Source organism: Sesamum indicum, linkage group LG1 (assembly GCF_026168435.1).
Source record: "Sesamum indicum cultivar Baizhima isolate 11 linkage group LG1, ASM2616843v1, whole genome shotgun sequence".
Taxonomy (NCBI): domain Eukaryota; kingdom Viridiplantae; phylum Streptophyta; class Magnoliopsida; order Lamiales; family Pedaliaceae; genus Sesamum; species Sesamum indicum.
Window position 1 is genome coordinate 20643873 of NC_142657.1, and position 13252 is coordinate 20657124.

The following is a 13252-nucleotide window of genomic DNA, read 5'->3' on the forward strand; positions in this document are numbered from 1 at the left end:
GGGGTTGAAAATAACAAAAAATATACAAATAAGCCAAAAATAATTACTATATTTTGATTAAAATAATTTTCAAATATTTAAAAAGAAAAAATAAGAAAATGAAAAATGCCTAAATTTAGTTCACAATGGAAATGGTGACGTGGGAAGACCACTCAAATGGTTAGCTTTAACTTTTTCAAACCTAAGTTGACTAATCATATTAGTCTAAACTGCACATGAGGCGCATTACGCACCCCATTACTCTTTACACTTCCCAAAGCATTGACCGGTGCGCTATGCGCACTTTGCGTATTCAAGTATTCCTTCTCTCTATCCCCCAACCCCAGCCCCACTAGTTAAAAATTTTCCGTTGACTGAACAGAAACAAATCTCTCCACCACTCCAACCCACACACACAAGAGAGCTCTACATGTATGGCGGTTTATCTCGCCGGCGAACCTTTCTACCACGTGTATCCGGTGTTTCTCTGAAAAGGGTCTTCGAATCTGGGTGTAGGTATACCTGGAGCTTCGACTTTTGTTCCCAACTGGCAAAGCGAGGGTTTCAGGAAAGCTTAAGACTGTGAACTTGAGCTGGTGCTTCTTGTTTTGTGTTTGATTCTATTTTTATAAGTTCAACACATCTGATGCCTAATGTTTGGTTCAGCACAGTTAATTGGTAGGTTTAGTGGTTGATTTGGTGTTTTGCGTTTGATCTGTAGGTTTTTATTAACTTAGTATTGTTGTATTACTGTAGAACTTCTCTGTGTGGTGTTTTTGAGAAAAAAAAATATGTGTATGTTATAATTTGGTTTGGTGATGCGGAGTATTTGTAGTAATTGATTTTGGGGGTGGAAATTATGAAGAGATTGAGGTCAAGTGATGATCTTCACTCGTACGGGGACAAGAGTGTCGTGAAAGATTGGGGAAGAAGGGATGAGGACTCTGGATTGCAGCGCTCCTCGTCTTCTTTGCATAGAAGCTCGTATTACAAGTCTTCTGACAGCGGGAGAAAGGTTTTATCTTCATCAACATCCAGGTATGACCGGTTAGAAGATGATAGGGAGAGTTCAAGGTTGGTTCGGAAGCGATCGGATTATGATTTGGAGAATTATGATAGGAGAAAGAGTTATGATCGGCATAGAGATGGGAATGACAGGGGGATTGTGAGCTCTTCGCCAAGGACTGGCTATGGAATGGATCAGATGCATCGTTCTGAGAGCTTTTCTGGACCTAGGAGAGATTTTCCAAAGGGGTTTAGGTCAGAGAGAGATAGGCCAAAGAGGGATGGTTTTGCTACATCATGGCGGAGGTTTGGAGGCGGGAAAGATGGTGATGATGGGGTGAGGAATGTCAATGAGGCAAGCAGAGGAAGTAGAATGGAAGCGAAGGAAATTGGGAAGGCAAAGTCCCCACAGGGACCTCGAGATGCAAAATCTCCAGCTTGGTCTAAGGACTCTGGAAGTGAGCGGTCCAAGAGTGTCGAAGGAAAGAAATCTGAAGATATGCCAGTGGAGAGTGGTGGCCCCAGCAGTGAACGAGAAGAAGGGGAATTGGAACCTGATCCACAATCCAATGCGCCTTTGGCTAAGCCAGTTGTTGAAGATAAAGCTGCTGTTGAATTGAACTCCTCTCAAGAGGAGCTCAACAATGAATACCAAGTTGAGAGCAAAGTTGAGCAGGAAAAAGTGAGTTTGTTGTCTGTGGAAAATGGGGATGCGAGTAAAATGGGCAACTGTAGTGAGCAAGCAGAAGGTGGTTCATCTAAGGATGTCGAAAATATTCTGAACAAAAATGATTACTTCCCTGATCGCCAGGGTACATCATTCCAAGGGGCTGGCAAAACTAAAGATGAAATTGATACGGAAGGAGAAAAAGAAGGTGGAAACAATGTAATGGAGGGCAGAAGAGAAGGGTGTTTGGTGGAGGAGGATGCCGACAGCACATATGATGAGAAATTATCATCTTTAGAGGACCAAATGGGAAATGAAGGTATGAATGTTGAAGTGAAGGCAGATGATACCATCTTAACTGGAAATATGGAAATAACAGCTCGAAATGAACCTTCTATGGAGAAAACTTCCCAGACTTTGAAGGATAAGGGCAAAAGTATTGCTCTATCGCCCTCCGAAAGTATTCATTTCACAGAAACTAATATGGAGGTTGAAAACAAATCAAGGGACCTTGAAACAAATGGAGTCTTTGAAATGGAAGGGCCAAGTACCAGGGGGTTTCAATTTCTCTCAACGGATCCGATTAAGAAGCCTGAGAAAGTTGAGCAATTGATGCACAACCGGCCTAAAGATGATAAGTTGGCCCTTGAACTTTCCCTTAGCTTGCCAAATGTTTTATTGCCTATCGGTTCTCAGAACAGAGGACAAACTCCTGGTTCTCCTAGCCGTGCCAGAAGTGTTCAGTCATTCGCTAGCTCATTTCGGACAAATTCTGAAGGATTTACAGCTTCTATGTCTTTTTCTGGTTCTCAGCAGTTCACTCACAACCCTAGCTGTTCCCTGACTCATAATGTGCATGATTACGAGCAATCTGTCGGTAGTAAGCCGCTGTTTCAGGGGGTGGATTGGAAAGCTTTGTCGTCGGAGGAGAATAAAAGTAAAGAGAATCCAGCTTATCAAGGAATGTCATCACGAGAAAATGGCTTGCATCAGCAATCTCAGTTATTTCAAGGCAACTCTACTGTACCACATCTGAAAGTTGCAGGGGGGAGCTCCAAACTACCGATTGGACTTGAGAGGCAATTAAGTTTCAGTAAACATTTAGCTGGAGCACAAGGTTTTGGCACTTATGACAACGGACCAGAATATTCCAAAGATCGGAAGCATTTAATGACAGAGAAAGATAGTGGTAGTTTACAGAAAAGCAATGACCCAGATGGAAAGGAGCAAGAATTGGTGGTTGGAACTGACTTTGCTGAGTCAATAGTTACCATGATAGTTTCTGAACCTCTACATACAATGGCTCGGAGGTTTAACGACATGACTGGAAAACAAGTGGCATGTGTGAAAGATTTTGTCCACGACATCATTTCAAATCCGGGTAAGCAGTGGCAGCTGATTGCTTTGCAGAAAGCATTACAGAAAAGGCCTGATGTTTCCCTGGATATGCTGCTGAATGCACATCGTACTCAACTGGAAATTTTGGTGGCTTTGAAAACAGGACTTCGAGAATTTGTACGGCAGAAATATGATATCTCATCTTCCGAGTTGGCAGAGATATTTCTGAATATGAGATGTAGAAATCTCAATTGCAAGAGTCTCCTGCCTGTGGATGAATGTGACTGCAAAATATGTGCAAAGCGGAGTGACTTTTGCCGGGATTGCATGTGTCTTGTATGTTCAAAGTTTGACAATGCATCTAACACATGTAGTTGGGTGGGTTGTGATGTATGTCTACATTGGTGCCATGCAGATTGTGGGTTACGAGAATCTCATATCAGAAACGGACGTAGTGCAACAGGTGCTCAAGGCACTACAGAAATGCAGTTCTATTGTGTTGCCTGTGATCATCCTTCTGAGATGTTCGGTTTTATAAAGGAAGTTTTCCAGAATTTCGTGAAAGAATGGACAGCCGAAAACCTTTCTAGAGAACTAGAATATGTAAGAAGAATATTCTCTGCCAGTGAGGATGTAAGAGGGAAACAGCTGCATGAAATCGCTGTCCGGATGCTGTCCAAATTGGCAAATAGGGCAGATCTTAAGGAGGTGCAGAATCATATACTCAGTTTTTTCACCGGTAAGATTGATCTCTCTGTTATTTTATTCTGCAACATTTTAGCTGATATAAGCACATTGACTGCATATATCAACTCCCTTCAGACATTTTTTAACTTGCATACAGAAAATATATGTTATGGCCTATAAAAGGTGAATTGTGTTCGGCTCGAAACTCTTGGAACCTTTTTCCCTCTCTGTTGGATTTTGTTTCGAATAACATACTTAGCTCTAAATTTGAAGCTTAGATGATGTTGAGCCATAGAAATACTCATCAATGTAGTTCTGTCAACTGAAACTGAAACTGAAACTGGTATCTTTCATTGGTTACTCACAGTTGAGTCATTTGCCTTTGCCCTTTCCTTAGTTCCAGTATGTTCAAGTCAGAATCTGCGAAAAATTCTGGTGACCAACCTCAAATATGTTTGCTTTAGTGTTTCTAGACATTCATCCTCCATGAGTTTTGATGGAATTTTAAGCCTAATATTTACTACATTGATATATTTTCAGTGGGGCAAACTGTCATAATCTAATTGTCTTGCCTTCTGCTGCGGGGAAAAGAAACTTCAGAGTTCTGTTTCTTATTCTGTTTGTTCTATGATCTCTTGTCAATCCTGCTTCGGGCCCTTCGGATGTCATATTTTGGAATTAGGTCTGTTACTGTTGGTCCTGGAACCCAGAGAGCCATTCATAGGTTAAAGCAGTGAAATTTCAGATTATTGTTAGAAAAGGCATCCATCCATGAGCATTGCACCACTTGTTTCCACATAGTCTGATCTTATTGATTTTTTGGCCTGTTTTAAAAAAACTGGAAGTCATTAAGCAAAAAGAAAGTCACCTAAGGTTCTTTTTTATTACTTATGTCCTAACGTGCATTTAAGTTCTGACAAAAAGTTCATCGTATCTCTGTTCTATTATCCATTAACAGTTCAAAAGAACTATCTGCCAGGGAAAACATTTACTTTACAATTTTTGCAGCCTGTTTAATTGCACTAGTTATTTGATGTAGACTTAGTTCAGTTTGTTTTACACTTCACTTTGAGCTATATATGTGAAATTTTGATGTCAGTTCTCCAGTCATTTTTCTTCCAATTTAGTTTTTATAATGTTTTATATTTTAGTTTCAAGATAATTAAATATATATGTTATTTTCTAACAATCAAGAACGGTCACTGAATGTAATTTGACATAATTTTCCAATAGTTTGAGCTCTACTTGTGTAAAATTTGATATGCATGGTACTAATTTGGATATTACCTGTTTGATGAGCTTGTTATCTCTGAAAGAAACTCTGGAATGAAAATGAATTATGAAGCTTAAGTTTAAGAAATGAAGAATCTGTGTAAAATCTTGTTCCATAGAGAACTGTTTTTTCGCTTAGCGTATATGTAATTGATACCAAGGTAAAATATAGAAAAGAAAAATATTTCCTTAAATATTGAGTTATTTGAGCTGTTCTTATAAACTCAAAGGTCTGTAGATTATGAATAGGACTAAGTGTCATTTGGGTTGGATAATAAGGTTAATTGGTGTTTTCTCCCCAATTAAGTTTGGTGCTTTAGTATTGATCCCAAACTGGAGTCTTAACATATGGACCTAGGTTTTTGACTATTGGTACTGATACTATTAAGGAACGCCTGATCATAGAAGTTTCTCAAGTTATCCCAGATATTGGATTTTTCCGTATCCATTTTGTACCTGAATATAGTTTTGCTTGTCTTCTGTTCTAGTTGATCTGCTTAAATCATTTCCTTTTGTTACAGAAACGAATTCAGACAGGCCCGTAAACATACCAATTGAATCGAGAAAGGAGTTGCCAACCAAAATCCAAGAAGGCGCTAGTGGCATCCCTGGGTCCAGCCAAGGAGCTGGGTGGTTGAAGTCTGTTTATCCAGATAAGGCTCTGCGCTTGGAAAATTCTGTCAATTTACTTCCTGGCTTTGATAGCAATAGGAATGATAAATACACAATGAACATGGATCTCCACAAAAATTCTCCAAAAGAACCTATATTTGACGAATTGGAGAGCATTGTGAGAATCAAACAGGCAGAGGCAATGATGTTTCAAGCACGTGCTGATGATGCAAGAAGGGAGTCGGAAGCTCTGAAGCGAATTTCAGTCACAAAAAATGAAAGGATTGAAGAAGAATACACGAGCAGGATCAGCAAACTGCGTTTGGCCGAAGCTGAGGAGATGAGAAAACAGAAGGTAGAAGAGCTCCAGGCTCTTGAACGAGCATATCAGGAATATTTCAATATGAAAATGAGGATGGAAACAGATATCAAGGACCTTTTATTAAAAATGGAAGCAACTAGAAGGAATCTTGCCACCTGATCGACAAGTGCAGTGTTCTGGGAACTCTCTGCATTGCTGGAAATCCACTGGGCTGCATCCCAGTATTATTCTGTGGTGGGTGCTCGACTAAGCATGTTAATTGGTTGTAGGTTTACTACTGCAGTTTAGTGCTAACTAGAATATGTACAAAGGGTAGCCATCTCCATTTCTTCTCCTAAAAGATTCCTAGTTATGATCAGAATCAAGGGGAGAAATGGGCTATCGAACTTCATTAGTATTATATTTTTTCATCCACTAGAACCTAAATTCATTTTGTTTTCTCAGAAAAGATGTCAGTCTTTTACTCGTCCGTTTGTTTTCTTTTGCCATCCCTTTCCTGTATGTTCTTGTATCTGTTGCTTTCTCTTTTATGACTGTTGAGTATACGCATTTTGGTCGACAGGGAAGAGATGGATATATTTTGTGTTGTTTCAGTCATTGTGGATGACAGGGAAGACAGGGAAAAAATGGATTTTTTCCGCCGTTTTAGTGTCAACAGGTAAGAAGCGAATTCCACGACTGACTGTCCTTTTGTTGCCCGCTAGAACTGTGATTTTTTAAATACAACAAACAGAAATCACACATAGAACATGTAAATAGCATACGCATATTTTTCCACAAGTCGACCCCAGTCATTTCAAGTCGACCAGACTAACCATTGAAGGAAAGCAGTACTACTTCGAACAGAGTATTCCGCAACAACTCAGACTCCTTAGCCGCCTCCTCTTCTTCAATCATCAACATAAACAACTCTCAGTTTCACCGTATCCCATTTCATCATAGTACGCTGCCTCCTCTTCTTCAGTCATCACATATACGCCTGTTGGTTCTTGCACGGGGGTTGATTATTTTTTTTATTATAAAAAAATAAAAAAAATATATTAATATAATTTAATTAAATATATTAATATATAAAAATGCTCAAATCGTGATTAAAAATTATAATAATATTAATATATTTAATTAAATTATATTAATATAATTTTTTTTATAATAAAAAAATAATTAACCCTCTTGCATGGATGCCCCGGAGTGTATACCTCACCCTCTCACGAGGCGCCTATCACACAGCGCGTCGTGTGGCTAGTAGTCCGCTGACTACGTCCGCCAATACCTCCGCTCGGCACTAATGCAGCGCGCCGAATATATCAGAGTCGGGAGGAACAAATCACAAAACAGTAAATTGCGCACGCGGATTCAGAAAACCAAATTGCATTGAACTGAAAATGCGTATACAATGATCAACGATGCTAGAGCAAGGGGTTCGCCTTGAGGGGGACTCCAACACGTCACTAAACCAAGCTTCTTGAACTCATTCCCCCCTATAATAGGCTTAAAAAAATAAATCCTATTGCCTACACTAGACACTAGGAAAGCTGAAATTTGCAACTCAAGAGGCGTAACGTCCCCTTGAGGAATCTAAACAACATAAAGCAAATAACAATGCAGTAACAAAGCAATAAAAGGCCTACACCTAAGACTCTAACACAGTTGGGTGTCCGTCGTCTGTCGATGAAGGCTGAGTGGTCGGCCATGTAGAACGGTTGAGTGGCCGAAGTGCGCGTCACGGGGGCCTAGTGTGCGGGCAGCCCGTGACATTCTCCCCCACCTGAGATAGCGACGTCCCCGGCGCTACGGAAGCACGGTACGCTTCGACAAGGGGTAGAAACGCCTTTAGGTTCGTCACTCGCTCCCAAGTGTTCTCCTCGCTGCTGCATCCCCTCCATTTCACCAAGTACTCTGTGTGGTCTTTCTTCGCGGTACTCGTCACTCGGTGATCTAGGATCGCTTCAGCCACCTTCTCCTTCATCTTCTTCAATTCGAGTTGTGGGCGGCTAGGTTGATTGCGGGTATCGTCTTCCCTGTCTGCTGAGTACTTCTTCAATTGGCTGACATGGAAGACGTTGTGGATCTTCCACCACGGCGGCAGCTCCACCTTGTATGCTACCGTCCCAATACGCCTAAGGACCGGCAAAGGACCAACATATTTCTGCATCAACCGAGGATCTCTCCCCCTTGATGACTTTGACAATCTCGGATCCGGGACCTTCACCAGCACCAGGTCTCCCGCATTGAACTCAACGAAGCGGCGATTCTGATCTGCATACTTCTTCATCCGCTTCTGAGCTGTCTCCAGGCAACTTTTAGCGATATCAACATTCTGCTTCCACTCCTGGGAGAAACTTCGAGCAAGAGGGGATCTCACACTTTGTGGGATGTCAAGAGTGTGAGGAAGGAGCGGCTGCTGCCCAGTGACGATTTCAAAAGCGCTCTTGTTAGTCGAAGAGCTCTTTTGAGCATTGAAACACAGCTGAGCGACATCCAGGAGCTTCACCCAATCCTTCTGCGTACCTCGCACAAAGTGCCGAAGATAGTCCTCCAACATAGAATTAAAGCGTTCTGTCTGACCATCGGACTGTGGATGATAGCTCGAGCTCATGGAAAGTGTGGAACCGAGGAGTTTGAACAACTCGGTCCAGAAGACGCCAGTGAAACGGGAGTCACGATCACTGACAATATCTTTTGGCAGTCCCCAATGTTTGACGATGTGCTTGAAGAAGAGATGAGCCGTCCCTTCTGTTGTAACGTGTTTGGGTGCTGCGATGAATGTAGCATATTTTGACAAACGATCGACCACGACAATAATAGAGCCTAAGTCCCCGACTTTAGGCAATCCAGAGATGTAATCCATGGAGACGCTCTCCCATGGACGCTTTGGGATGGGAAGTGGTTGTAGCAAACCAGCCTTCTTCTGATGGTCTGCCTTGTCCTGCTGACAAATCAAGCAAGTGCGGACATACGTCTCGACATCGTCCCGCAGTTGTGGCCAATAGTAGGCCCTCTTCACCAAGGCAAACGTGCGCTCCTGTCCTTGGTGTCCCGCCCAAAGTGTGTCGTGGCATTCGGAAAGAAGTGATTTCCGTAGGTCCCCGCCTCTCGGAATATATACGCGGTTTCCCTTGGTCATCAACAATCCATCCTCGATCCAAAAGTGTCGAGCCTTGCCCTGCTCGACAAGCCGAATCAGGCCTTGCGCTGCGGGATCCCTCGGTAGTAACTCCCGCACCTGATCCTTCACAGAGATAGCAGCCGCGCTAGAGGAGAGCGCTGCTATCGACTCCAAGTTCGCCAAGTCCGCCCTGCGGCTCAAGGCGTCAGCTGCGTGGTTGCTGGAGCCGGCCCGGTACTCCAACACGAAGTGAAACTCTGACAACAACTCCTGCCAACGTGCCTGCCTACTGGTCAGCTTCGGCTGCGACATGAAATGACTCACTGCAGTGTTATCCGTCCTGACCACGAAGGGAGAGCCTAACAAATAGTGTCGCCATAGTCGAACGCAATGAACTACGGCCAACAACTCCTTCTCGTGCACTGAATAACGTCGTTCAGCATCCTTCAACTTTCTGCTCTCAAAGGCAACTGGATGGCCATCTTGCATCAGAACTCCTCCTAAAGCAAAGTTTGAAGCGTCTGTCTCCACCAAGAATGGCTTTGACATATCTGGTAAGGCCAACACAGGATCTGTCATCATCGCTCTCTTCAAATCATTGAAGGCTACTTGGCATTGGGGTGTCCAATTCCAAGTCTCCGTCTTCTTCAGTAAGTCTGTCAAAGGCCGTGCGATCGCGGAGTAGTCCTTCACGAAACGCCGATAATAGTTCGCCAAGCCAAGAAATGAGCGCAAGTCATGAACATCGCTCGGCGGTCTCCACTCCTCGATAGCCTGTACTTTCTTGGGATCCATCCGAATGCGTCCTCTCTCCACGATGTGTCCCAAGAAACTGATAGTCTCCCGAGCAAACGAGCACTTCGACACCTTCACGTACAGCTCGTGCTCGCGGAGTCTCGTCAGAACCTGCCGCAAATGGTCCTCGTGCTCGGCCAAGGTTCTGCTGTATATCACAATGTCGTCCAGGTACACCACCACAAACTCATCAAGAAAACCGTGAAGTACCTGGTTCATCAAGGTGCTGAAGGTTGCGGGAGCGTTAGTCAGGCCGAAAGGCATGACAAGAAACTCGAAAGCTCCGTACCTCGTGACAACTGTCGTCTTCGCCTCATCACCCTCCTTGACTCGGACCTGCCAATAGCCCGACCTCAAGTCTATCTTCGTGAAGTAGTTCGCTCCACTCAAACGGTCGAAGCAGTCTGCCACCAACGGTATCGGGTACTTGTTCTTCACAGTGATCTTGTTCAGTGCCCGATAGTCACAACATAGGCGTAGGGAGCCGTCGGCCTTCTTCTGAAACAGGACCGGCGCTCCATACGGTGACTTCGCGGGTTTGATGATTCCGCTCTCCAACATATCCTTCAACTGCTTCCTAAGCTCCACAAGCTCAGGTTGCGACATTCTGTACGGTGCCCTGGCGGGCGGCCTCGTGCCAGGCACCAACTCAATCTCGTGATCCACTACCCTCTTCGGCGGTAGCTTCCGAGGCAGCTCGTCTGGCATCACGTCTTCAAACTCCATCAACAGTTTCTTAATGCCGCCCGGGATGGGCCCTGACACCTCTTCTATTTCATCAAGGCAAAGAGTGCACAAGTAGGATGGTTCATTCCGCTTGCGACCCTTCTCAAACTGCATGGCCGACAAATTCCTCTCTCCAGTACGTCCGGCCAAGGTAGGGATGACATACGGTTTCGCTCCCATCATCATCAGCGAGTCGACATGGGGTAGAACAGCTGTGCGTGTATCCCGTAGAAATTCAAGCCCGAGGATAAGCTTGAAATCGTCCATTACCACAACCGAAAGATTGGTCTTTCCTTCATAAGCACCAACCTTAATCTGCATAGACTTGGCTACACCGGCAATGGGTTGTGCAGCCGAGTTGATCGCCTTCACACGCCCAACTCCCTTCTCCAGCACGAGCCCGAGTCTCGCCACTTCGGCGCTCGCAAGGTAGTTGTGAGAGGCTCCAGTGTCGATCATGGCTCGAATCGGCTTGCCATGAATCTTCACATCAACGAACATCAACCCTTTCTTCCTAGGAATCCGGGGCTGAACTTCTTCCTCTTTCAGTTCCGGCTGTTCCACAGTAAGAGCCGGGACAGTCTTTTTCGCAAGGGGTGGCACAACTCTCTTCGCCGCCACCATAGAGACTGTGTTGCACCATTGGGATACGGCCCCCAAGTTGTCCTCATCCTCCTCCGTGTCATTCTCACCACCTACCTCTGCTTGTGGCTCCCCACTCTTTGAGGATGACGCATTGTCGGCAAAGGTCGTTGCCAATGCATTCAACACCCGTCTCTTCGGGCAATCCCGATACCCATGCGGACCATCGCAGAAGAAACACCCTCGCCTCCTCTCGGGTGCTCCCTGCCTGTTCTCCTGGGGCCTGTTCCTATCTGAACCGCCCTGTGAGCCATTTTGAGCGTGGGGTTTCTGGTCTCCCCCACCTCTGTTGAAGATATTCCTGAACGATTTCATCCCATTCGACTTATTCTGTGCAGGACCAGACGTCGCCTGCCTATCCTTCCGAGTCTCTTGGTTGAAATCTGCCAGACGCTCGGCCGCTATAATAGCCGAACTCAAATCAGTCACTCGTTGCCTCTGCAACTCGTTTCTCGCCCACTGTTTCAAGCCTTCCATGAAAGTGAACAGCTTGTCTGCCTCCGACATGTCTCGGATGTTAAGCATCAGCGCTGAGAAAGCTTTGACATATTCCCGCACGGAACCTGTATGTTCAAGCTTTCGCAATGCCCTCCTGGCATTGTACTCCACATTCTCGGGGAAGAACTGCTCTCTGATCGCCTCCCGTAGAAGAGCCCACGTGTCGAGCTGTATTTGATGAGCCTGGATTTCCGCAAACTTGGTCCGCCACCACAGCTTTGCGTCACCAGTCAGGTACATGGTCGCAGTCGCAACCTTCCTTGCCTCGTCCCGCACGTCTGCCGCAAAGAAGTACTGTTCCATGTCAAAGAGGAAGTTCTCGACCTCCTTCGCATCACGCTCACCGCTATAGGCCTTCGGTTCTGGTATTCGAAGCCTAGCACCGGGGTCGTGAGCAACCATAGGCGTGCTACCCACTGCACGCTGGAGCAATCCAATCTGAATGGACATCTGCTCCATGTCACGCCGCATATCGGCAATGCTGTCGTTTCCGAATACGCCAGCCATCTCCTGAATCACCTGCCGACATTCGTCCAACTCCGAATTCAGCACCGTGATCTCAGATTCCAGGGAAGAGACCTTCGTCTCCAATTCCACCAACCGGGAGTGTCCGTCCTCCGGGTTCTCAGCTCTCTCGCTGGATGAAGCTGCGGCATGTCGCGGGCTTTCCGGATCTTGCCCCGATGCCTTCGCAGCAGTAGCGGTCCGCCTCGGCCCCATCGTGGCACGAGGCTCTGATACCACCTCTCACGAGGCGCCTATCACACAGCGCGTCGTGTGGCTAGTAGTCCGCTGACTACGTCCGCCAATACCTCCGCTCGGCACTAATGCAGCGCGCCGAATATATCAGAGTCGGGAGGAACAAATCACAAAACAGTAAATTGCGCACGCGGATTCAGAAAACCAAATTGCATTGAACTGAAAATGCGTATACAATGATCAACGATGCTAGAGCAAGGGGTTCGCCTTGAGGGGGACTCCAACACGTCACTAAACCAAGCTTCTTGAACTCATTCCCCCCTATAATAGGCTTAAAAAAAATAAATCCTATTGCCTACACTAGACACTAGGAAAGCTGAAATTTGCAACTCAAGAGGCGTAACGTCCCCTTGAGGAATCTAAACAACATAAAGCAAATAACAATGCAGTAACAAAGCAATAAAAGGCCTACACCTAAGACTCTAACACAGTTGGGTGTCCGTCGTCTGTCGATGAAGGCTGAGTGGTCGGCCATGTAGAACGGTTGAGTGGCCGAAGTGCGCGTCACGGGGGCCTAGTGTGCGGGCAGCCCGTGACACCACGGTTATAGTACAGATTTCTTTCCCACTTGGCCGTCATTTCTGCTACAGTAAGCAATGTTATGGTGGGAAATTCAGGATCTGAATATGGTTTATACAGCTCAGAAGAGACCCTTTTTGCTATAGCCTCAACTACTGATTCTTGATGCCTAGCAAGAGATATAGCAGTCTGCAAGTCTTTAGGCTCCAAGGCAAGCACAAGTGTTCTTATTTCTCCCTTCAAGCTACTGATGAAGCTGGCTAGGAAGAAATCCTGAGGAGACTTAAAGAGCTTGAGCATTTGAGTTTTCAGCTCCTGAACT

The 13252-nt window shown here is 45.2% G+C and overlaps 1 protein-coding gene across 1 annotated transcript; it reads left to right on the forward strand.

Annotated features, from left to right (window-relative positions):
- Window positions 1-265: 265 nt before the first annotated feature.
- TTA2 (fibronectin type III domain protein (DUF1423)) lies at window positions 266-6351 on the forward strand. Its single transcript, XM_011089598.3, has 2 exons — window positions 266-3728; window positions 5470-6351. Exons 1-2 carry the CDS (start codon window positions 839-841, stop codon window positions 6039-6041), a joined length of 3462 nt encoding a protein of 1153 aa, XP_011087900.1. The 5' UTR covers window positions 266-838; the 3' UTR covers window positions 6042-6351.
- Window positions 6352-13252: the final 6901 nt, after the last annotated feature.

Coding starts and splice junctions, on each gene's coding strand:
- TTA2 (XM_011089598.3), top strand. CDS start 839: ATGAAGAGATTGAGGTCAAGTGATGATCTTCACTCGTACGGGGACAAG. Junction 3,729..5,469: donor TATACTCAGTTTTTTCACCG/GTAAGATTGATC, acceptor CTTTTGTTACAG/AAACGAATTCAGACAGGCCC.